Source organism: Drosophila eugracilis, unplaced genomic scaffold (genome assembly GCF_018153835.1).
Source record: "Drosophila eugracilis isolate 14026-0451.02 unplaced genomic scaffold, ASM1815383v1 contig_386, whole genome shotgun sequence".
In the NCBI taxonomy this organism is placed as follows: domain Eukaryota; kingdom Metazoa; phylum Arthropoda; class Insecta; order Diptera; family Drosophilidae; genus Drosophila; species Drosophila eugracilis.
In genome coordinates, this window is record NW_024573245.1 from 644,622 (window position 1) to 669,936 (window position 25,315).

Below are 25,315 nucleotides of genomic sequence, written 5' to 3' on the forward strand. Positions count from 1 at the left end.
CGCAATGTTAATGCAGAATTTAAAAACGAATGAGCAAGTTGGCTTTTGTTAGCTTGTAAACTAAGCGTGCTAATGGCATAGAAGCTTGCTGATATATAGCTAGATCAACACGCCTTGTAATACGTCTTGAAAAATAGGTGTACTTTTTTTATAAAAATAACCCGTCCTCAGCGTTACAAACATCTCACGAAAGCTACTATGTTGTCAGAAAGGGTATAACAACTCTAAATTTGGAATGATATCTTCAGTGATTCATAGGCAAATTTAACACTCATTTCCTGAAAAATTAAAAGAAAACATTTGAATTTAAATTGCATCCCCGGCAAGCGGGCAATTATATGCTTTCTTTTATAAATTGAATGTTATATTAAAACAATAAAAATAATTAAAAACCAAGGCCTTAATCATATTTTTGAATTCTTAATAGTAGGTTTAAATTTGTATTCAGAATAAAAATGTCTTTTAAAAAACTGCAGGGCAATTTGAAATATTAAAAAATGAACACCATAAATGCGTCATTTCATAAATGTTGAGTGTGAATTGCTAGTAAAAAGTGTAAAGTATCTGAAAAATATTGATGATATTTTAGTTTAATGCATCTTTGCGAATTAGTTCCGTTAATAGCTCCATTAGCTGATCGAATGCACAAGTAGCAACTCTCATTGACATAACACAGTGAAGATTACAAAAGCCACAGGAAGCTTTCTCTCCGGCCTCGTTCTCGCCAAAAACCCTCTCACAAAACCCACGTTACACGGTGCCGCTCTTTCTCTTTCTCAACTAAAGGGAAATTAATGGGTGGGAGAGGGAGCTTTTTGAGCCCATTAAACGTAGAGTAGAAAGGTATCTTATATTCCTTAAAATTCGTGTAACTATATACCACTTTTGCGCATATATATTATTAATACAAGTGCTAAAATTAAAATTATTAAATTTTGTGCTAATAGAATTTGTTATTACCGTATTTGATAATTAATATGCGTTTTTTTCCGGGAGTACCTCTCATATTATGGTTGGGTAATGGGTATGTGAGGGTCGAGTCTCTGGATGTTATTTCTTCCACTTTTTTTTAGTCAAGCAGCTGGCCCAGTGGCTCTTATTTTCGACTCGCTCGTAGACATCAGTTGCAGTTCGGAAGCGGAATCGGCTGATGTTGTTGGTTCGGTTCGGACGTGGAATATTTCACTTTTGCACGCTCCTATTTTCGACTTCAAAGAATCGGCGAACGCGCACAGAACAGACCGATAAAACTTTCCCTTCACTCTCGTTTTCCGCGACGCGATTTACATTTTCAAGTTTGGTTTTAATGTGTTGTATTCGATGTAATTAATTTACATTTATAACACCTTTTCAAAACTCATGGAATCGGACAAAATCCGTTGACCCATTGTGCCATAAGACTTTTTCCCTTGCGTTTCGCGGATTGTCGGCTGTCGGCTCTTTCTGCCCATTTATCGTGTTTTGCTTTGGTGTTGATTTTCGTGAGCGACGCACACTTTTCTGTTTGGCCTTGCTGCTTCAGTTCTGGAAGCCACCCCCACCTTTGTAAATCTCAACGTTTGCCGGTCCTTACCAATATGGAAACGGTACGTATTCGCACCTTTCTCCGGCCTCAAATATTGAAAGCTATTTCTGGGCTGAAGAGAGGGAGAGCGGAGGGAACCGGCATCTGTGTTACAAAGTCCGGTGCGATAATGCTAATGCTGCTCGAGATATTGCGTAAAAGGTTAAAGTCGCTTCTCCCCGAACTGAGATTCGATCGTTTTCGATTGATCATCGCGTCAGTCAATGAACTAAAATCACACAGACGAGATATCATAATAGTAGATATTTTATGCTGATCATCGTCTGCGTTGTGATTTCACGTAACAAATAAAAAAAGTAAAAAAGGGGATTCCTCAGCATTAAAACTGTTTTAAACTTAAAATATTTATTACCCATTTAGGAGAATTGTTAACATATTTTTAATTAATTGATTAATTAGTGTAAAATGGTAATAATTGTAGACTTCATTACTTCACTATTTATAAATGTTTTTCTATTTATTTACGATGGCAAACGATTTAAAATAAATAATACATAGGGTAATGGGTTAAAGTCTTTAACCTATTGAGATTGGCCAGCACGCTTTGATTTGATATTTGATGAATAATAAGCAGGCACCTGCTGATAAGACCTGATTCCCATGACTCCACTTGGAGAATTGCGGCTTTAGAGACTAAAGTCTGTCACTTTTTAAAATTCGGTTTTTATAGGGGTAAGATATTATGGGAATAAACAAAACAAGTTTATAATTTTTGACATGGCATTTTGAAGTTTTTTATTTTTTCTTCAGAAAATCTGTTTTACCTTTGCGACTGTTTGTTTGCGAATAGTTAGGGGAGTCCAATTTTCTTCTTATGACCCATCGAGATAAGCTACAGCAATTAGAATTAGAATCCCAGACGTATAATTATTATACGGGCTTTAAGTCCATTTCGCGCACTTGTGCACACAAAAGAAATAAACAAAGTTTTAAAATCTCAGCACCAGCTAATATTAAATAAGGTGATTGTTACCTTTATTGCACAAAGGTCTATCCGTAAGGCAATGTAAGGTACTAATGTCTTAAAGGGATATATGTAAATAAATAAAAAGATCATGGAACTGATAACAAATAAAAATGTTCACTAGGTGGTGAAGAATGGCATGGAAAACTACAGATTTGGCAGTGTGGACTATGTAGTTTTCTTGGGCATGATTGTATTATCGACGGGCACGGGAATCTATTTTGGGTGCATCAAGTGAGTCACCTTCAATACAAATCATCAGACTATTGCCAAACAATTGCGTTAATTACAGGAAAAGCAAGAGGAAGCTCGAGGAGGCGGAACCCACTCTTCCGACGACAATGCCAGAAAGGCGCAAGCACGATTTCGGATCGGAGAAAATGAGTGAGTATCTGCTTGGGTCACGCAATCTCAAAGTTTTTCCCGTTGCTATGAGTCTGATAGCTAGGTAAGTATGATAATGCTTCCTTTGAGCATCCGTGTAATCTTTACTCCTATTCTAGCTATATATCTGGCGTCACGATACTAGGCACCACCTCAGAAATCTACAATTATGGCACGCAATATTGGTTTATAGCCATTGCAATCGTGCTCCAAGGCATAGCCGTCTCCTATGTGTATATACCCGTATTTTCGGCTCTTCAAGTAGGCTCTTCCTATGAGGTACGACACTCGCGACTACCAGAAACTGATTTATTGTTTTAAAACGTAATTAATCGGGAAGATTATGGTACAGTAAAAGTAAAAACCTAACATATTGAAAATTCTCATGCATTCGACAATATTTTTAAAAAAATTTAGGACAGTTCAGTTAAAACTTTGTTGATAAGAATGAGATACTTTGTTAGTTGTTTCCGTGTGCCCCCTTCTTTTCACTCTTTTATATATTTGCAATCAATGGACGGGAAATGTAGTGAACACTTTAATTAATCAAGAATCAGAGACCACCCTCCTTAAGTGGAATTTCTTGGACTTTGCTCTCGCCCACTTGTTGCGACGTTTTTTTATGTCCGATATAATTAATTGCAAAGTATTTTGCTGCCACTTGACACATGGGTTTGAGCAATTCCCTTTCCCGAAAATCAACAAGTGACGTTAGCTTTCGAACTCTACGTTATTGCCAGGCTTAATAACCAAATTGAAACTATTTTTATTTTAATGTATAAAGATAAATTTACTTTCAGTACTTGGAGATGCGTTTTCACTCGGTGATTAGAAGCATAGCATCGTTTATGTTTATACTGGACGAGGTAAGTTCAAGCTTAAGGACGGATATCTTAATACAAATAATCATTGATCTGTTTGCAGATACTGTTTCTGCCTTTCATTGTGTATGTGCCAGCTATAGCTCTTAATCAAGGTAAGCTATATTTTTTATTTTTGTTTTAAAAAAGCCTAAAGTATTTTGTTAATCTTGCAGTAACAGGCATTAATCTCCATGTGATTGCAGTGGTAATTGTTGTCGTGTGTGTTTTCTATACGTTTGTGGTAAGCTTTGGAGTAGGTGATCCGCAAAATTATGTATAACTGAATTATACATTTCTAGGGAGGGATCAAGGCAGTGGTCCACACAGATGCCTGGCAGGTTCTGGTGATGTTCCTTTCCGTTCTTGCAGTGGCTGTTTTGGCAACTGTCTATGCCAAAGGCTTAAATGCCCTTTTTGACGATGCAGCCAAAGGTGGACGATTGATATTTAACAATACAAACCCCTCGCCCTATGTTCGACATACCGTTTGGAGCGTTCTCATCGGTGGTTTCTCCTACTGGACATCTTTTAATGCCGTCAATCAGACCATGGTTCAGCGCTATATGTCTCTTCCGTCGCTAAAAAAGGCCCGTGCTTCCATGGCAATTTTCACAATTGGAGTTGCTGCATTCGTATCAGTTTGCTGTTATGTGGGATTGCTTATCTTTTGAAATGTACAAGGATTGTGATCCTCTTAGTGCTGGACTCATCACGGTGTGTAAATAATAAATAACTTTTTAGCCTTGCTAACCTTTATATTTCCACAGCATGACGATCAACTCCTGCCCCTCTTTGTTATCCAGAGTGTGGGTCACATCTATGGAATGTCTGGCTTGTTCATAGCTGGAATTTTCGGAGCTGCATTGAGTTCTCTTTCCGTAGTTCTTAACTCTACTTCCTTAGTGATCCTGGAGGATATAGTTCGCGGCTGCTTCAAGATGCAACCAAGTGAAAGAGCTTCCACCATTTTGGTCAAGTCAACTATCATAGTACTTGGCTTAGTGGCCCTCTCACTAGTGTTCGTCCTGGAGCAACTGAGTGGAATTTTGAGCATTTGCACTTCAATGACGGCCATTGCAGCTGGAACCACTTTTGGCTTGTTTACTCTGGGAATGCTCGTTCCTTGGGCCAATACTGTGGGCACTGCTGTGGGCGGAATTGCAAGTGCTCTGCTTGCGGGATGGATATCCTTTGGAACGCAGTTTACCATTGCAGCGGGCGAATTAAATTCTCAAAAGCTTCCCGTATCCGTGGAGGGATGTGTGGGTAACGTAACTCTTCGAGAAAACGTTTGGGTAGATGAGGAGCAAGTTTTCCCACTGTATCGACTGTCCTACCACTGGATAAATCCCATTGGTGTTGCCACAGTCATCGTGGTGGGCGCTTTAGTCTCCCTTGTGACCAAACCAACAAATATCAAAACTCTGGACCCGGATCTGATATCACCAGTGATTCACAGGTAAAAATAAAAAATTATCCCCAATGTACGATTAAATACTATAATTGAAAACTTCCTTTTCAGATTCCTTCCAAAAGAGTGCTTTAGCGGTCGCAACCTTCAAGTTCACGCACACAAAAACCTTCTAAATGTCTCCTGAAATACACGCCATAACATCCTGTGCCAAGTCATAAGGAATTGATCGAGAAATTGAGGTCCTGTGGCATTGAATTCCACCAATTTGTTTTGTTAGCGTAGTTTGTAGTAGTAGTTTCATTGCGGGAGTTACCTTACAAATAACCTAGTTTAGTACAATGCGATCCAGCTATTGGATTGGAAAACACAAACCGAAGTACAGGAACCTATGAATCTGCATCTCCATCTCCAGAGTGCACAATCATTGCCGTAGTGTAAATATTGTATTATATAATAGCTTTATTTAATTGATCTGTTCGTATCTGTTCTTCACTTTCCAGCTTATGTTCAAGCGTTATTCTTTGGCATTTTCGATTTGTAGTCAGCAGACTGTGTCTCATTATGTATTCCGTGTGACTTTACAAGCATAATGTCTGTGATAAATTCAATAAATAGATTATCGATCGAATTGTTTACACCTTAAATATAGTTAAGCGGTTGCAAAGCAGCAGGAATGATATGACCACTGTCTGGATCTGGAATCTGAGTCTGGAATCTGGCTGTATCTAGTCTAAACTAAGCCCCATTCAGGCGTAAATCACAAAAGAGGATGTGCCTTGTAAAGGCTCGCTCGTACGTACAACTAATTGACCTTTCGGTGATCTGCGACCGAAGACTGCCTTCTACTTATAATATACTTGCGCAGCTGGAACGAGATGACGATGAGGCAGAGGATGCCAGCACTCAGGTAGCTGTTGAAGACAAATTGTTGCGGCAGCATTTTACACTTGGACACCACATAGTCGTCAGGGGTGATAGTGGCCTAAAAATAAGAATATTAGTACAACATACAATCATAAAAACCATTATAATACCCACCAGCATAAAGCTGGGATTAACTTTGTTCCGCCAGCTGAATGAGGCCACCGTGTATTCATCAATGCCGAGCCGATTGACACTATGGCAAAAGTGATGTGAATGGCCGGCGAATGCCAATCTAGGTTTCAGTAGTTCCCCAAGCATATCAGTCGCATCCTTAGAGAGAACGTGGAAGCGCTCGCGGAACGTCTCAATGTAAGGAGCATCGTGCTCTTCGCACATGGTATCTGAAATACGATATGTTGGAAAGTGCTGGAGTAGAATCGGCTGGCTATATGGATGCCGTCTTGTGCGCGCGCACTCCGCCTCTAGCGGATACTTCATGCAATGCAGAGTCCGCGAAATGTTCTTTAATTCATCTTCGGCCTGTGTGCAGAACATACAACCATCGGCCTCCATGGCCATTGAGTTGATTACTACGAAATGTATTTGTTTGATGGTATACAGATTCACCGAGGAGTTATTTAGATAGTTCTCAAAGCGCGTCATAAAGAATGGATGCATTCTATAAAAATATTAAAAGAAATTATATTGAAGGAAATAGGGACAAGTCTTATTCATATTTGGATTACTTACTTGTAGTGGAAGCCAACGTCGTGGTTTCCCGCGACACTTATGAGCGGAATTCCCGGCGGCAAATTAAACATCTTCAGATATCTCCATACATACTCCTGAAACTGCTTGTCGCTCACCATGTCGCCCTCATCAAACAAATCCCCCAGGACGAACACCACGTCTGGTTGAAATAGACGCGACGCCGCCTGAAAGGCCCGCGTCATGTGCCACTCCCGGTAAAGCTTGTCCAGCCAATGGCCACGATGTGGTCCTAGGAGATGGGGATCCGCTAGAATCATGGCTCTCAGCGGATCGTCCACATACTTCTTCCGCTTGATCTCAGGCCACTTGCACTTTTGAAGGACCACGAAGTCTGCCACGTATTCGCAGAAGATCAGGGCACACAGTACGATCACAAAGCAGGCGTATAGGAATCGCATTTTTAGATTTTTTTAACCGGCTTAAATAATAATAACAAGTTCAATCCGACACCAAGGCGATTTATATCGATGGTTTAAGATATTAATATCGAGACTATAGTTACAACCACTCGATACAAATTTCCGCTATGCCGTATTCGATAACCTGACCATGGTTCTTAGCCTACAGCGAAATAAGAATTGGCGCGTTATTTAAAATTTAGTTTTAGCATTAATTAAATGTGAATAATTTTTTTTAGGAATTACACGATACGGTAAAAAAATTTCAATACTAATTTTAATTGTTAAGAAGCTTTTTAGCTAATATAGCGGACAGTTTATTTTGGAGTATGTGCTGGTTACGAGATTTCTAAAAGAGATCGTAGAAATAGTTTAGGCCCTGCCCAAGTTCCCAGATCGAAATACCAGTGCCCAACTCCTGGGCCAGCTTTATTCGCTCGTTGATAGAGTAAAGAGTGGGATAGAAGACAATGTGGCGACCGTCATCGTTTCTTAAAATAAAAAAAAATGAACTTACGATATGTCAAACTCTTACAATAAAAACTCACTTGATCTCAAAGAAATTTTCCACATCCCGCTCATCGAAAGTCAAATGTTTCTTCACATGTTTCACTAGATCCAAGTACTGGGAGAAAGTTATGGGGCCACCGCCATCGGGAGTGTAATCATTGCCATACATATTAAGACCCAACAGAATCTTAGAACGCTTTACTGCCATATCAGTACATCCTGCTGGAGCGATTGTCTCCACAGCTTTTCGCACAAAATAGAGAGGTGCATTTGCTCCAGGACGCTGCACGCTGGAGAAGTCGTAGGTCATAAGTGAAAAGGCGAATATGTGCTTGAACAGCTTGTCCATGTGTTTTTCGCCAAAAAGGTTTCCAGTATCCTTGCGGAATGGAGGAATAACTAGAATGAGGCGTAACTGCTGTTTCTGGAGTTCCTTGGCTAAGAACAGATGGAAGAATTATATTAATAATAATGAAACCATTAACCCACTAAACCTACCCATTTGAAGAACCAAAGTGTATAGGATTTTGTCATCTATGCGTCCAGCCAGCTGAGACCAAACCTCCAGAACCAGTCCGTCAAAACCATTTTCCTTACAGCACTTAATCAGAACCTCGTTGACTTTTGTCCTCTCCTGGGAGTCGCTAAGCAAAAGCTTTATATCCCGGTCGGTGAAGTGGTCGAATATGAATCGAGGAAACACTTAAATGTCAAGAGCGTAATTGTAATATTATAGGAATGGGGATTATTTTAGTACCTTTAACTGTTCTCTGATTGTGGGACTGTTTTCCCTTTCTTCGGACATCAGTTACCCAACCTGCATCGATGTCATGGGTTCCAGCCACGGAATAACTATCCCCCTGCTTTACGATCTGCAGCCAAACCGGTGAGATGATATCAAACTTCTTGGCGAAGATCTTGGCTACATCATAGCCATGGGAGTTCCACTGCAAAAAAGGTAATAAACTACATTACTACACATACACAAAAAGGGGGAGTCTTTCTTCTGTTTACTGGTGTCACATAGCCTAGGGTCGTGCTATTAAAGCGCCTCAATCCTGTCTCTTTGAAGTATCCACGATGATTAGTCACGATATCCTTGGCCAACGGTTCGGGGCTTACTAATCCCAGATCAAAAACATCGCTGTCTTGGGGACCGCCACGCAGTGAACTTTCCTTTAGTTTGCTCTTCGATTTCTGACTGTCCGGGGAGAGGGTTCCGTGAACGGAGATTACGAGGAGAAGCAGGGCGGCAAGGAGTGGTAGAAGCACATTTGAAGCACTCATTTTTGCCAAAAGCAATCAGGACCACTTGGCAAAAACGAATCACACAAAAACCAAAACAAATCGTATACAACAAAAGAAGCCGGCAGCTTAGAAAACAACACTTATCGGCGACTGTCGCATATGTTCTAAGTGGTCACCCTAAATTGTCTATCGAACTTAAGCAAATGTCTAACAAGATACTAATGATACCGCAATATGTATTACAGTTTCTTTGTCAAACTGTTTCTTTTTAGTTAATTTTACAATTAAAAACCCTTCTATAAAGACTTTAATAACAAATCCCGTACTTCCGATTCAAATTAGCCGCCTTAAATTAATCGATTAGTATTCCATCCCCCATTTCAGCACGTTTCGTTGCCATATCGCATCAAAAAGCTGCTCAGCTGTTAGAAGCGTTTGACTTTTTTTTGACTTTGATACATTTTCTTAGGCGCAATTGCTTATTAATTTGCAATTGCAGAAGAAACAATGCGTAATGTGCCGAAATCGTAAGTATTAAATATCGATGTAACTGCCTTAGATAATAGTATGCTCCATTTTCCAATCGGAAGACTCGGTCTCTCGGTCACAACTCCAGGCGGCAGTTCGGGGGCTCCGGACAGCGGACGCCACAACAGTTTGGAGGACATCAATCTGGACCAGTTTCTAAAGACGTCCAATTATGAGGACACTGTGAAGCAGCTGGACATTTACTATGGCATCGGTGAGGATTTATATAACCTTGGATCTGTGTGTAGGGCGGCCAATTGAGCACCAATTGAAAGCATCTATTAATAAGCATCGGACGTCGCGAAATGTCGACGCCCCAAGCTTGATTGTAAACAAAATCGTTTGTTTATTTGCACTGCCAATTAAGAGGCGATAACCGGGAGCTTCTAACACTTTCCCTTCCCGCAGTCAAGCGTCAGTTGCTTCGTTACCAGAGCCCCATTACCGGGCTGTTTCCCGTAATGAGCACAGACCAGGTGGTAGGATCCGTACGTGACAGCGTCTACTGTGCCTCCGCTGTGTGGAGTTTGTACCAGGCATACAGGCGGATTGACGACGACCGGGGTAAATCCTACGAATTAGGACAGAGCACCGTAAAGTGCATGAGAGGAATACTGGAGTGCTGGGTGAAGCAAGCATCTAGGGTGGAACTCTTTAAGCAGCGTCAGTCCAATCAGCACGCCCTACACAGCAAGTTCCAACTTCACACCGGAGAAAAGATCTATCCAGATGAGTTCTACAATCATCTCCAGATCGATTGCGTGAGTGCAGTAGGTTTTCTTGTCGAACAACATTTTATAAAAATGGCTTCCTTCCTTAGGTTTCTCTCTATCTGCTGTTCCTCGTCCAGATGATAACCTCTGGCCTGCAGATCATATACACCCACGATGAGGTGGCCTTTGTCCAGAATCTGGTATACTATGTGGAGCGCGCCTATCGTACTCCCGACTTTGGCATGTGGGAGCGCGGCTCTAAGTATAACAATGGTACACCAGAGATCCATGCCTCCTCCATTGGGATGGCTAAGTCTGCTTTGGAGGCCATTAACGGATGTAACCTGTTCGGCGAAAAAGGAGCGTCCTGGAGCGTTGTCTATGTCGACATTGATGCCCACAACCGCAATCGCAGTATTTTCGAAACCATGCTGCCCAGGGAGTCTAGCTCAAAGGTAGCACCATAATATATTTTGTAATCTTTTTCCCAATTTGCTTATCTTGATTTTCAGGGAGTGGATGCCTCACTGCTCCTAACCCTATCCTTCCCAGCATTTGCCTCGCATGAAGACCGACTGGTTGAGCAGACTAAACAAAATGTTGTTAATCGTTTGCGCTGTAAAATGGGATTCAAACGCTTCACTCGCGATGGTTTCCTCAGCAAAAACGAGGACAAATCCCGTCGCTATTATCACTCTGGGGAGTTAAAAGAATTTGAAGGCTTGGAATGTGAATGGCCGCTTTTTTTCATAGCCATGATTATCGATGGCGTTTTCAAGAACAATAATGAACAGATCGAAGAGTTCCAGAACGACCTGCGCCGCTGTTTGCGCACTGATGTCAATGGAGATCCTGTTGTGACAATGTACTACGCGCCGGATGGAGATGGCTCTTATATGCGTGCTCCTTCTCAGTCACTCTTTCTATGGGGTCAGTCCTTCTTCATCATTGCTCAGCTGCTGACTGCAGGACTTCTGCACATCAACGAATTGGATCCAATTCGCCGCTACTTGCCCAGCTACAATCGTCCCAGAAGGGCCGGTCGGTATTCAGCTTTTCAGGTAAGTTGAAATCGGGGTATATGTGAGGTATTAAACGCTATGAAGTGATTTAAATCCAAAGGTGAAAACAAAGTTCTTACCTTAGAAGATAATGTCTTAAATATGAAAAAAACGACAAAATAACTTAAATTTAATTAAATTAATCTAGCTTGAAGTTAGGATCAAAAAGTTCGCCAATTCCTAAAAAAAAAATACTAATTGTAAGTTGGTTGAAAAGACATTTCATAGCGTCTGGTTTATAAGGGTTTTAGAATTGCCTTTCTGGGAGTTTCTGCTTGCCGCCGCTGCCGCTGATGAGTTTTGTGTGTCTGCCGTGTGTGTCTGCGTTCGCTCCCAATTGGAACATTTTACACATAAGTTCTTTTCTGTTACCTAAGTACTTTGTATGGGTAAAGATAATAATTGGCTCTTGATATTTAATTCTATCTACATTCTGTTCATTCTCTACTACCAACCACTACCACATACTACCGCTACCACACATCTATATATCAAAAATGAACAAAATCAAATCCCAAATTGTATAATAATTGGTTTCGTAATAACAGGGCAAAGCTATTGATGATAAACACAAAGTAAGTAGATGTCCTGCTATATCAGAATAATTATTGATATCCAAATTCAAAATTATCTAGACTCTAAATTATACGTATGTGTACAAACTAAATTATGCTTTTTAGACCACAGACACATTCGCACCAAAGATCACTTAGTTAACTTATTGTGGCTTTTTCATGTTCGGCAAGATACACTGATCGAAAAGATATAACTATGACACACTTAACGATCAAAACACACACATACTCGTACACTATAGAAATGATTATTTGCTTATTTTCAGTATGAATTTTTATTTCTGTATTCCCGTTTTATTTGTATATAGCGAACAAATTTCTTTTTGGTATCTAAATCAAAAGTTTTCTCTTTACTCTTTTCGGTTTCCTTTCCTCTCTATATACCTATCAATATACTGCATATTTTGTTTAAAAATCAACATAAACACACACGCTCTATAGGCTAAACCGGGCACTGTAAGTAATTTGTCGCGAGACGTTTGGGTTTATTTACGTAGTTTGCAGTTCCTAATTCATGTAATTAACCAAAAGGCCTTTGTAGTTCAATCAAGCTTGTTTTAGCCTAATTTTGTTAAAAAGGTGTTAACACTGGGAATTGGCTTTAAAATATAATCAAAGTAAAAAGATCACACTTCCCAATGTGCTAAGCATTCTAATTAAAAATGTTATTCGGGGCAGCGCTTGAAAATAAATTGCCAAAAGACAGCAGCTTTGCTTGAGCCCTTAGAATATGTTTACTAATAACTAATTGCCATTGCTAAATATCCAATCCCCTTTACTAAAAATTCCACACTGCGCATAAAGAAACCACGCATACCTATAATATTGGATGACAAAAAGGTAATTTGTGGTTAAAATTTTGGACCTGGGCCGGGTCTTCTTAATTTTACTTAGGGACACAAATTGGCAGATATAATATAAATTGGAATTCTTATAGTAACCACGAAAAATTGACACCTAATCACGTATTAAAAATCTTTTAAAAATTTATTAACAAGACGTTTTTAAAATGTTTTCCAAATTCTTTTGTAAGTTATTTCCAAATTATGTTTTGCTATTTCGCCATTTAATCTCTGTCTGGCATGTTAAAAGCCCTCAACGCCCTATTCACTCCTTTGCTAGTATTCCCCCTATCCTTTACTCACTTTTAATTCCCCTTTGTGTGTTTTTGCATTTTGGCATCTGGCTAGTCAAAATTTTTCTTTTAATGTGATTAAAATCCAAGAATATTGAATTGGCCCCATGCATCCTAACATGTTTAAATCACCTTCTAAAAATAGTTACATTTTGTAATAATGTTTCGGCAATCCTTACAGGGCACTGCCACTGATCTTGTGGTGCAGATTGTCCTGATTGCCGAGTCCATGCGACTGCAGGCCATGATGGCTACCTATGGAATTCAAACACAGACGCCACATGAGGTAAGTCCACTATTCGTTTCCATATTTGATTGACAATATACAGCATATTTCATCACTTGTCCTCTTACAGGTTGAACCTGTGCAAATTTGGAGCTCCACAGAGCTGATCAAAGTGTATCAACATCTTGGAGTCAACAACAAGGTTGGTTTGTCTGGTCGTCCATCCAGACCTGTGGGATCCTTGGGCACCAGCAAGGTTTATCGTATCTGCGGCATGACCGTTCTCTGCTATCCACTGATTTTTGAGGTATCCGACTTTTATCTCTATCGTGATATGGCACTCCTAATCGATGACATAAAGACGGAGCTTCAGTTTGTCGGCAAGTACTGGCGTTTATCAGGCAGACCTACGGTGTGCCTGCTCATCCGAGAGGAGCACATGCGTGATCCTCAGTTCAAGGAAATGCTTGACCTATTAGCTATGCTCAAAAAGGGCTACTGCGATGGCATGAAAGTTCGCATCGGTCGTCTACAAAATCTAATTAGTAGTTCCTGCATAGAGCATTTGGATTTTATGAACCAAAGCGATCTGACCGATAATGAAAATGCGTTCTCTCAGATAAACCATGAGTACATCGGCTACCAATCACTAACAGATGTACCCAAAGCACTGACTTATGTGGAGGAGAAGATTTCCGTTGCGGTAAGCAAACTAATTTTAAGAATTCTAAAAATTCACATGTCTTACTCTATAAACTGAATTACAGCATTTTGATACTAAACCGACGCCGGATATCATTAATGCACTGCGCAGCACTGATTCCATATACTGTTTGTGCCAACTATGGGGTATTATTCTCAACCGAGAGGGACCGCACTTCGAGGTGAATGGCTTGAACGTAAATACAGCTTTAACGCAGCTTTATCACCGAGCTGGTTCCTTGCGCTACTGGCGTGCCGTGCGATACTGCTCTTCTCTTCTCCACCACATCGTCGACTCCATCAGTCCATTTATCACCACTGTGCTGGTAAATGGCAAAGAACTCACAGTGGGCATAATTGGCCAGAAAGAGACGGTGTTCGACAAGCCTATGACGCCGGCGGAGATTCAAAACGTAATGTACACGAGTGTCCAACCCTACGACGTCATCCAAGCTGTGCTGCAACAGGAAGTTGTTCTGTATTGTGGCCGCTTAATAGCGACAAATCCATCGATGTTCCGTGGTATATTGAAAATTCGGATTGGTTGGGTACTGGAGGCCATGCGAATCTATTTGCAAATCTCAGGTCAACAGAGTATCGATGTGGACAATCTCTCACCGTTCCAAGTGCGGATACTTCTTCAAAAAGTTCTAACTGTCAGTGAGTGGGCTGTGGAGGAAAAGTGAGTGACTGGTTTAAGAAGCTTAGATTACGTATCATATATTAATATACAACTTATCTTAAATAGGCTTACCACTTTGCAACGTCGTCAACTCGAGGGTTGCTTGTGCCGCGTGCCAAAACATTTCTACAACAAAATCTGGGAAATCCTCCAGCGAACACCTCAGGGTATTTTGACCCAGGGACATCACTTGCCAGCAACGCCCACTCTTACGAATATGAGTCGCGGCGAGTTGACATTTAATCTGCTGGTCGAGGAAACTCTGATTTGCATTGACCGTCCGGAAAGACGACAGATAACCGTGGAGCTTCTTTGCATTGTGGCCACCATTCTCAATCGGTAAGATATACACAAATTTATATCTTTTATAAAAGATACAACTGCTAAATGGTTGTTATGTTTTAGCAATCCCGAGTTGCACTTCAAACAAGCTCTGGACTTGGACGGCATCTTAGCGGAAGCTTTTGCAATGTATTGCAAGGATAACAATATACAGCACCAACCGCAGCCGCAACCCCAACAGACCAAGAATGAGGATCTTAAGGCTTTCTACTCGCTGCCATATTCGGAAACCACTGGTTATTTGGCTCGCGCCGCGGTCAACAAGGTTTTACAGGGAGGCATCTTTTCAACCACCGAGGAGGATGTTCAGCTCGATGGGGATCGTTTGCACGATGACAACTGCAAGGTGTCCTAAACGTAGGGACCCTGAAACTAGATTATGTACATAGCACAGTTTGGCATATCTTCGTTGCACTGACCCACCACTAGCTCGAATTTTGTAGCTATTTTATTCTGTTATTCTTATTTAACTTGTCTCTCTTTGTGTCCCTCGCCGTTCTCCTAGTTCTTAATTAAATGTTATGTATATTTTGTTGCAATAACCGAAGGTGTTACATGTCCAAGTGTTTGATGAGTTAATAGGTCAATAGCACTGGGGGTGGAAACCCAAGCAAATGAGCCCTAACCTTGCTTAATGCAAGCCGTATTGATTTGCGCCTCGACTTATATCATCTACAGTTGCCTATAAAAGCTCTTGCTCGATTCCCCACTCGGTTTACTTGACCAGCAGTCGTCGCAGTTGAACATTATGCGCGCTCCCGAGTGGATGAGTTCTGAAATGGCCCGCCTCACATCCAAGCTAGAGCGCTACAAACCAACTGGCAGTGGATACAACCGTATACAGTCGATTCGCCTATCCAAGAGCGTTACTCAAATGCTGAACAATCCGATGCCACCGACAGCGACCGCTGCAACCGATAGGACGCAGCAGGAGAGCTCCTTTACAACTCCGCGACGGCGTGGAGTCTTAAGTCGCAGCGAATCGGAATGGGAGGAAGTGTATCCCGCCTGAAGTTCAGCCGCCAGGAGAGTAGGGAAAGTGCCACAAGTGAGGACAGCGAGCTGCGGTTCACACATTATAGAAATTGTGCCACGCGAATTCCCTAATCGGGGATACTAATTCGATCTATGTACTTTGCAATATTTGTAAACTTTTATCTGTGTTAAAAATAAAATAAACAAGAAATACCCCTCGAATTTGTAGTGTTATATTGGATGCTTAATTGGGTTTAATTCAACGATGATTAAAAATAAATAGGATCCAAATATAAATCCATTTCGTTATTACAATCAAATTCGATTCTTTATTTTATTTCGTAATTATTCCACGTAGTTGTTAAGCTTATTTTGGAAATTAAACACTAAAAAAATAGATACATATTATAATTACGTTTTAAGTTTTTCGCTTGGTACAAAAATTCATTAATTTTTACATTTATCAATTTTAGTTCGTTTCGCTACATATAAAATAGAACATACAGAGTTAGTTGGCGTTTTACTAATATTAAGAGATTGCATATGGGAGATATTGTGTAGTTGATCAATTTTCATTTAAAGCCAACGCACTACATCATTATAAATCTTGATTTTTGATATGAATTCGCCTAGAAAGTAGTCGATCAAGCAAATGATATTTGCATTCAATACAAAAATATGTCATGTGATATGCCTATAACTAAAGTCAACGCTCTATATATATGCAACATATATCGATTTAGTTTTATAACAAACATTATAACATATACGTAATATCTTTAATCAGTTTTGTAAAGGGCACAAATAGGCAAATAGCATAGAGCTGTATGCGATTCGAAGCAAATTGGTAATATTACATGATCATTTTTTCGTATAAATATAAAACATTAATTTTCTAGGCGCTATAATTATTTTTACTTAATAATTCGGATGCTTTAGGTTTGTATTATATTATATATACGGTTTCTGTAAAATGCTAAATTCCCTGAATATGAGTTTTCATCATTATTATTAGTATTTCCGCACTTGATCTTCCTTTTTTACACTTTAGAAAATAACTTAAACAAATCATTAGCTTGTTTAGGCAATTACAATTCACTAGTTTCTTCATTTGTTTAAACTAACAAACAGCAACACTTTTCGCTTACTTAGGCTTATGACTAAATACACAGGGCAGTACTTTTGACAAAAAATCGAACGACTGTATAAATGGGTGATGTGTACTTTTGTGTTTTGATTTGTGTTCTCTTCCTTCATATAAAAAGGTTTAAAAAAGACTATGAAACCTACATTAACACAATATACGTACTAAATACGTAAACCAACTCTACATTACTTAAGCATTTGGGTTAGGCCTATGTTATTGTGGTGGCTGCGGTTGCAGCTGCTCGGGCCGGCGTACACTCATTCGACTGGGAATCGAGTCGGTGTCGCCGTCATCGTCCACGTACTCCTCCTTGGGACGTGTCCACTTGATTAGCGTCTCGGGCGATCGGTACAGGAAGAGTAATTTCGCAAACAGATCTTCTTCCAGTGCGAATTCTAGAGCTTCGCGTACCTACAAAAAAGAATAGCGACATTAGTAACAGTTTGATTCAGTATCTTGGATATTTTAACTACCAAATATATATCCAAACAGAGTTGCAGCACTCTATCCACGTAAGGCAGATCCTCAAACATTATCTTTCTGTTTTGCCCGCCAATGAAGGACTTCATGAATCGCGAGGCCAATAACACGAAGGTGGTGTACAAACCAATGATGCTATAAGAATAGATATTAAAATTTAAAATTTGGTTTCTAGTGGATGTTCTGCCCACTCACCCTCCCGCTGTGAGGAAACTGAAAGTCGATGGGAACTTTTTGTCGTTGAATGTGTACATCACGATTCCGGAAGTGCAGTTGCTGTAGGCAAACTTGGACAGTGTTTCGTTGTAGAAGGTGTCGTTGCAGTAGTCTCTTATCTCCCACCATAACCCATTGGTCTCGCTGTCCCGATGCATTTTGATAACTAACGGTCGGTATTCGTGGTGTTTTTCGCTTAAAACACTAACCACAGCAGCGTCTCCCGAATTCAGAACCTTTATAAACTTAGGTATCATGGCGGGAAGTACTACAACTTCTTCAATTTCAGGAACAGTTCCATTGGTTGTTGTATTACTATGAATTGGCTCAACATCATGCGTCTCGCTAAGCATATGAATAAGTGCTGCTCGTCCCTCGAAGGATTCGTCCAGGGAAATTGCATGCTCATCGCCCACATTTTCCTTTAATCCCTTGGCAGGAGCCTTTCGCGTGAGGGAATAGGAGAAGCGCGCCTTCAGTGTGTGATCTAAAATATTTAAATAAAAAAGTTTTATCAAAAATGTTTAGATATCAAACGAATTTCTTACTGTTTCTCAAATCGTTTAACAACCGCTGCCTATCCGGCGGTGCTATATTCCAAAGAGACGGCGAGTTTCCAGCTAGTCTAACCGCCGCCACGTCCGTTGCATCATAGCCAGTAATAAACGTTAAAGCCTGTTTCTCTTTAATATATGCGTTAGTCATCTGAGAGTACATCTCAGGCTTAATCTCGAAGATGCTATCATAGTTATTCGTTGTGTAGATGGGATCATAGGGTCCAATTCGGATCGACAGTGACACCTGGAAGGGAACATTTGAGGTACCCACCGCGTTACCGAGGGCAAATAGGCACAGTGGTCCCCAAATGCAAATCACAATCAACAGGACAACAGTGCCACCCATGATGAGCTTGGAAAGAGAGGCCTTCTTCTGAGCTCTCATGGCCGGAAAATCAGTCTCCGACTGTCTGGTGCACCGGATCAGATAGATATTCGAGAAAATGTCTTCCATCTTAAGCCAGTCAAAAATTGTCATTGTGCTATCGATGCACACCCAATCCAAAATTGTTCGTAGCTCGTACAGGAAAGGAATCTGCATGTAGACCTTAAAAGCGATCATGTTGACCATCGAGAATCCCTTGGTGAAGAAGTTGCCCAGAATGCGTTTGGGGTAACCGGATTTGATTTGATATGAACTCAGCAGCATATAAAAGCACTTGATAACGTAGAAAATGATTGGCGGTGCCAGGGAATTGAAAGTACGCTCCGTTACAGCTGGCACCACAAAGAACATCCAGATGTGTATTCCAATCACCGAGAAGAAGTGGAAGATGATCTTGTTCACCAGGGCCTTGCGCAGGTACAAAGCTCGGTCTATAACGATGAGCAGGAACTGGACCAGTAACATGATCAGGAAAGGTATGGGCACTTTATTCTCCGCCAGATAAGTCTGGACACCTTCATCGCTTTCCGTTTGTTGGGTCTAAGAACAGGAAATAAATTGCAGTTAGTATCTAGAGACTGTACAATTCGTTTAGTTTTACGCACTCCAAAGGCAGTGAAACCAAAAAGTAGCACAAAGAAGTTCACAAAATCGCAGAGGAACATCAGGGCATAAACATCTGTGGCTAGGCGGGATTTGTGAACCAGACTAAAGAAGAACTTGTACAGCGAAGAAGTGTACTTGGTCCGCCTGAAATGAAAAGGAATATTATAGTTAAAGATTTCTTTGTTGCCTAGCTCGACACTTACTCTAACTGATTAATACCGGTCTTGCTAAACTCCGGTGATCCTGGCAAAGAAGCCTGACTCACTTGAAGGCTTAACTTTTGAGCAGCATCATCATTTAGTTGGCGGGAATCCGGCTGCGATAGATTGTCACTATCATCGCGTTCATCACTAAGACAGGATACATGTTAGTCAAAGTAAAATTAATTTTTCTACTCCCTTTAACTTACATGCTAGCGGTGGGTTTGGTAAACTGGTTATCCGTATCCTTGTAGCCCGATTTCCACAGACCCTGCGATTTAAGCAAATAGCGATGTAGGAATAAGACCAACAGCAAGATCAGGTCATAAATCGCATAGTGGGCCTTGTTCTCCACCCCAAAGATCTTAGCAGGTGCCAGAGGTTGGTTGGGTAGTTGGTGGTAATTTGACCAGATCAGCTTGAACTGGAATATGCACTTGATCAGCACGATAGCCTGGGTGTATGCAATCAGGGTGACCCAGAAGGTTTTCGTTGGACGTGGCAGAGACAAGGTTCCCCATAAAAACACCATAATGGGCAGGGGCAGCGAGATGAGACTGGCATTGACCACCTATAAAATAAAATGGAAATTAAGTTAGATATCACTGGAAAATAATCTAGTATTTTACCTGATTGATGAACACAACAATGTAACAGATGAGATCTGTATTGGCCAACAAGGCGTACCACGAGGAGATTAGCACTTCCACAATGATATGATGATCTCGTTGAGCGAAGTTCTCTTCCTCCAAGTTGAATTCACCCGCGCTGGAAGATCATCATAATAATATTAGATCAAGAATAGCATTTGCACAGGTTCGTGGAATCTATCAACTTGACATGCCAGGTGCTGTTCTTTTTAGGAATGTGTGCGCTGCATGCTCCACAGTCTACATGCTAGTGCATTGTGTGGAACTTGGGTGGAACACAAAACTAGGTTTAAACTAGGGTTAATCGAAGCCAGACAAAGGTACATACTAGCAAAGAACGCATAGAGATAGGTTTAAATCATAGCAGCGAATACAACTTAGTGGAGAGGCAGAAATACAGATACAAATACAGAAAAAGATGCAGTTACAGTTACCAAAAGATACAGAGGGGAGAGACAGAGAGTCGTGATAGATGGTTTAGTAGTCATGAGGATCAACCGTGACCGTGATCATGATCATGAGGATGGGCATGAGCTTGAAAGATACATAGATATAGAGTATGTTGGGTCGATTTATAATTCAATATTCTGGGGATATGTCCAACTCTTGAGAGATATTATACAAGTTTGAATTTAGATATCAAATTATCATTTAAATTGCAATTTTCTTTCTATCTTTGGTTAACATATTTTGTAAATCTTTATCCATAATAACTTTATACAAATATTGCATAAATATCTATAGGTTAAGCATCCTCCAGGAATTGTTTTTTCATAAAATCGACCCACCTTTTTAAAAAGAGTTATAGAGCGTTACGAACACAAACCGAAAGATACCAACACATTAATAGGCACATCAATAGGCTAGGGGGATAGTGAGCTATACGCATAGTTAGTGGGCGGGACCAGTACCTGTCCACTTGTTCGTAGGACCAGTGCTTGCTCAACGATCCTGAGCCACCGCCGCTGTGGTGATTATGATAATAACCGCGCTCGACAGATGGCGCTTTAATGCGAATCTCAGGCAGGCCACAGTCCGATTTTCGACTGAGCATCGTGCTATATATACGATTTTTATATATGTCACAACGCATGGATGGAGGGCGGGGGCGACAGGAATGGAATGGAAAGTGAAATGGAAATTGGTGTCACAATGCAGTAGAGATGAGGTTTACATACATATAGAGAAAATTGCTCAAGTATTAGGAGATCTTAGTAGAGAGTCTTAAAAAGACATATAACATGGTTATGTCTCGTGTTGTTAGTTGACTTTTACTGATCTCGATTTAGTCTTAGATTGATAGTATGGTTCGATCTACTTACCCCTTTGCTGGCGGCGATGAATTGATTGAATGTTTTCTAACAAAACATAAATTTTTCGGATGATCGAAATGCACGCAGAAGAATGTAAAATGTAAGAAAAATAAATTAGTAAGGATCTGTTTTTTGTTCATTGTGGATTTTGTTTTTTGATATACACATAACATTATTTAGCTCTAATCAAATAAAATCGGGACAAATTAATTTTGTTCTAATATTTTTTTTTAAATTAGGGCAATGTTAAAAAGGTGCGGTGCACATGAGAGAAACTGGAATAATTTATAATTTGTTGTCTAAAAATTGTATTAATCAGCATCCATTTTATATTTAGAGTGCAGTTAAATCAATTTCTTTTCATCTTAAAATTAATTTTCGAATGAAGGCATTTGGTTTTGGATCTAATCTATGGGATTTGAAGATGGAATCTCTAATCCCTTTGGAGTCCCTGTACTAAAACAAATGATTTCGGGTGGTTTGGGTTACCTATAGGTGACTCCATCAACGGTATCTACAGGCAGTTCGATGATTTCGTCGGCATCGCGATTATGCTGATGCTGTTGCTGCGGTGTACTGGTTGTAATTGGTGGTTGCAGTGTTTCGGGTGGTGATAGCGGTGTGGTTGTCGTGTTCGTGTTCAGTGTGGTGCTGGTGGGGTCAGAGTGCTCGTTGGCATTCGCTGGTGGTACGATGACCACCCGCCGCGGGGTTGATGAGGAGGCTGGCGGATTACTTTCATCGCTTTAACAGCACCAACAGCAACATCGATCGGGTATCAAGAACAACAACAACAACATGGTGGCACAAATGATGGAGGTGAGGTGGTGAGATATTGTTGCAGGTGTGTTGTTTCGATTCGAGAGTAGTAGTAGTATGTTGTGGAAGCAGGTACAGAGTTTCAAACACACGGAACACAAAAGTAAAACGGATATGCAAATAAAAAAGAAGAAAAAGAATATCAAATAAATATTGAATCAAAATCGAAATTGAACACAATTCTAAATGAACGTAAAGTACAAATAAAATCAACATTTTGTAACGCGACCAGAACACGCTACTCTAGGGACGCTCGGGTTTCCAGTTTCCAAAAATCAAAACTTAATTCAAAACTCAACGCAAGCGGCGCACACTGGACCTGAATTCCAGAGTGGCTTTCTAAATACCTCTCGAGATTGGACTTCAGGAAGTGGAACATGGCAGCGGCACTGGACAGCCCCAGGCGATTCAACGAGCTTGATTCCTGCAATAAAAAAATGAAATTAGAATTGGATGTAAATTTATTGAAGAGATTCTAGAACCCACCTTGAGGGTCTTCTTCTCGCCGGCCAGAATGCGGTTCACAAAGCGATAGTTACGCGAGAAGCGGTTCAGTCTTATGGTCAGCGTGACCAAGAAGCCCTCGAGAAGTCTGATAATAGGATTGGTATCGAAGTCCTCATCCGAATCCTTGGCCGTCACTTCGCCGCTATCGACCTCCATTTTGGACTTGCTATCGGAAGTTTCCTTTGAGGTGGCCTCACGTCCCAGTCCAGAGGAAGGTGGTGGTATCACTGGCAGATCACCCACATCTCTAGTGGGCGCTGGACTAGCAGAATTAGAAGCCGTTGCCGCATCCCGTTCCTTAGATATGCCCTTGCTGGTGGAGGGGAAATCGCCAGTGGGAGCATCCTTCGACTTCTGTGGATGCAAAAAACATCAAAAAGTTAGATCATTTCGAGCTGGTTGAGACGAATGAGAAACATTTACACGATTTTAAAAACCAAGCTCATTTATACAATATGCAGATACGAAAAATCATTTGTAGTTCAAAGATATTTTTGTACAATATTTAGAAGGTGAGTGCGCCCAACTGCTGGTCGGCAGCTTGATATTGCGAGCGCAGTTGAAAAACTTGAGCTGGTGACCAAAATAAGTGAAATCAACGGGAAGTGCGCCAATTAAAGACAAGATATGTAGAAAACTCTGATCCTCAGACTCACAACCTCGAGCAGCGTCTGGCTGCGACGACCGAAATCAAGCGGTTCGGACAGTGTAGAGGTGCGCATGCCCAGATCGCACTCAATGGTGTCGTCATCCTCATCGTCGTCGGTGGCTAGGCCCAGATCGTGGCCAACCTTATCCTTCTCGTCGTCCAACTTCAGAGCTATGCGAGAACCCGGCTCTGAGGCATAGGAACGTTCACGCATATAGAAGTGGCGACGGTATTCGGCATCATTGAGATCCTTCCACACCTTCGATCACAAGTCAAGGCAATTTATGATTTTTGTTTTTGTTTTTTAGAGGGAATTTACAAGAATTTAAATACGTTTCAAAAGTCATGCGGACGAGGATGGCATGCAGCATGGCCTGATCTCTGAGAAATATTAATCAAAAATATTTAATAACTCACATCGTAGAGGGTCTTGCGGCGCTGCATCTTCATCTCGCTCTCGGTGATGTTCTCCTCCTCCAGAAAATCAATCTCATCGTGTATCAAGTCAAGTTCAAATTTATCGTCCATCTCCTCGAACATGTAGTAGTCACCAGCACGTGTGGCTATAGGGGAATATTTGAAATAAAATTATTACACCAAATTCTAATCAAAATTCGAACAAATAAAGTGGAAAACAACATTCAGAGGGGATAAGTAAGTAATTGCTAGGAGAAGGCTTTTCTTTTTGCATTCAATTTACAGAGCAGCACACAGAAATTCATGCAGTTAATCGGGAAGAGTTTATATACATGGTATGGGGTCAGCTTAAGTATCGAACAAATAAGGCACAACAAACAAAAACTTTACCATGTGGATGTAATTTAATTTCCTTCCTTCTGCGTACTGTTGGTGCAGGAAGTGGATAACCATGTTCTAAAAAATAATCAAATACAAATACAAAAACAAAAATTCAAAAATAAAATATATATAAAAATAAACGGAATTTAGGCGTTTGCTTTCAATAGAAATTAAGATAGAAATAACTCTAGCATCGGCTCTAGCCGAAGTCTTAAATGTTGTAAGTATTTTCTGGAGAGATCCCAAGGCATTCAATATGCTTATAGCAATGGGAACCATTTCGAGTTTGTAAATAAAATAAATATTGTAAAACTAGATTCCATATCATTTTAAAGAAAGAAAAGAGATGTATTATAAAAAGCTTTAAGGAAAATTTTGAAAAGTTGTAAAGAATCTCCATGCAGATTGAAAATTTTGATTTACAACACAAGTTAATCCCTGAGATAAAATAAATTGATTCTAGAAATCACATCAAGATCGATGAAGACATTTATATTACACTTGTAGAAGCGCTCAGGATCTCTGATCGCGCCTTCATTCACCAATAAAGAAGTAATTGGGAGCAAAGTTGATCTAAATTAGTGATATTTACAGGTCAGACTCAAGGAGGCAGTTGCTTGGGGTCTGCTACACACGACCCCAATCGGTTTTATTAGCTTAAAGGGCACGCACATTGACATGTTGTTTATTTTGTACAGAGTTTTATTAAAATTAGCAAAATTATTATTATTATTGAGAGTAAAGATTCATCCAATACATGGTCCATGCAGCAGTGCGGGCTCGTAGAAGGCGCACATCAGCGACTCCATATAGGGAGGCCGTACCCACGGGTCCCCAGCTATGCGGTCTTTGGGCAGACCGCAGAGCAGTCTCGTCCCTGACTCCCGATAAATTGCTGGATAGGCGCTTGCGTTGCGTTTGCGACTGGGAGGCTTCGTCCAAGGAGTAGCTAGCGTTGCCCATGCTTTGGTGACGACGATGCAACGACTTGTGGCGCATGGTCACCACCTCCTCCTTATCCGCCGACTGTTTAGTTTATGGAAGATAT

At 40.6% G+C, this 25,315-nt stretch overlaps 6 protein-coding genes across 8 annotated transcripts in view; 3 read left to right on the forward strand and 3 right to left on the reverse strand.

The window, feature by feature from the left end:
- The first annotated feature begins 565 nt into the window (after positions 1-565).
- LOC108106149 (sodium-coupled monocarboxylate transporter 2) lies at positions 566-5,838 on the forward strand. Its single transcript, XM_017213049.2, is given in 11 exon segments — positions 566-1,586; positions 2,674-2,783; positions 2,842-2,997; positions 3,053-3,212; positions 3,734-3,799; positions 3,858-3,909; positions 3,970-4,037; positions 4,096-4,461; positions 4,463-4,510; positions 4,564-5,255; positions 5,319-5,838. Coding segments are annotated over 11 exon segments (1,803 nt in total). The 5' UTR covers positions 566-1,577; the 3' UTR covers positions 5,395-5,838.
- Positions 5,761-7,303, reverse strand: LOC108106151 (metallophosphoesterase 1 homolog). Its single transcript, XM_017213052.2, has 3 exons — positions 6,825-7,303; positions 6,249-6,753; positions 5,761-6,192 (listed from the first exon to the last, which is right to left on the reverse strand). Exons 1-3 carry the CDS (start codon positions 7,241-7,243, stop codon positions 6,013-6,015), a joined length of 1,104 nt encoding a protein of 367 aa, XP_017068541.2. The 5' UTR covers positions 7,244-7,303; the 3' UTR covers positions 5,761-6,012.
- Positions 7,304-7,503: 200 nt separating this feature from the next.
- Positions 7,504-9,139, reverse strand: LOC108106079 (chitinase domain-containing protein 1). The gene is made up of 5 exons (XM_017212937.2): positions 8,768-9,139; positions 8,511-8,700; positions 8,252-8,455; positions 7,792-8,191; positions 7,504-7,734 (listed from the first exon to the last, which is right to left on the reverse strand). Exons 1-5 carry the CDS (start codon positions 9,038-9,040, stop codon positions 7,593-7,595), a joined length of 1,209 nt encoding a protein of 402 aa, XP_017068426.2. The 5' UTR covers positions 9,041-9,139; the 3' UTR covers positions 7,504-7,592.
- A 269-nt stretch (positions 9,140-9,408) lies between these two features.
- Positions 9,409-15,507, forward strand: LOC108106134 (probable phosphorylase b kinase regulatory subunit beta). Of its 3 annotated transcripts, none has more exons than XM_017213023.2 (11): positions 9,409-9,528; positions 9,592-9,743; positions 9,938-10,290; positions 10,350-10,697; positions 10,755-11,303; positions 11,852-11,878; positions 13,195-13,299; positions 13,370-13,942; positions 14,007-14,623; positions 14,690-14,962; positions 15,029-15,507. In XM_017213023.2, the coding sequence occupies exons 1-11, from the start codon at positions 9,509-9,511 to the stop codon at positions 15,318-15,320; spliced, it is 3,309 nt and encodes a 1,102-aa protein (XP_017068512.1). In that variant the 5' UTR covers positions 9,409-9,508; the 3' UTR covers positions 15,321-15,507. The 3 variants fall into 3 exon arrangements, with proteins under 3 accessions (XP_017068512.1, XP_017068513.1, XP_017068514.1); XM_017213024.2 differs by lacking the exon at positions 11,852-11,878 and adding an exon at positions 12,320-12,334; XM_017213025.2 differs by lacking the exon at positions 11,852-11,878.
- Positions 15,508-15,629: 122 nt separating this feature from the next.
- On the forward strand, positions 15,630-16,162 carry LOC108106135. Its single transcript, XM_017213027.2, is given in 2 exon segments — positions 15,630-15,969; positions 15,972-16,162. Coding segments are annotated over 2 exon segments (357 nt in total). The 5' UTR covers positions 15,630-15,713; the 3' UTR covers positions 16,073-16,162.
- An 87-nt stretch (positions 16,163-16,249) lies between these two features.
- Positions 16,250-25,315, reverse strand: part of LOC108106133 (piezo-type mechanosensitive ion channel component) — a 28,301-nt gene continuing 19,235 nt past the window's right edge. The window contains 17 exon segments of the mRNA XM_017213022.2: positions 16,250-17,498; positions 17,561-17,702; positions 17,763-18,270; positions 18,332-19,265; positions 19,331-19,475; positions 19,535-19,681; positions 19,741-20,102; positions 20,161-20,299; positions 21,093-21,239; positions 21,504-21,539; positions 21,984-22,238; positions 22,661-22,737; positions 22,800-23,174; positions 23,477-23,728; positions 23,887-24,032; positions 25,025-25,079; positions 25,081-25,293. Of these exon segments, the coding sequence (XP_017068511.2) occupies positions 17,301-17,498; positions 17,561-17,702; positions 17,763-18,270; positions 18,332-19,265; positions 19,331-19,475; positions 19,535-19,681; positions 19,741-20,102; positions 20,161-20,299; positions 21,093-21,239; positions 21,504-21,539; positions 21,984-22,238; positions 22,661-22,737; positions 22,800-23,174; positions 23,477-23,728; positions 23,887-24,032; positions 25,025-25,079; positions 25,081-25,293 (4,131 nt within the window). The 3' untranslated portion in view covers positions 16,250-17,300.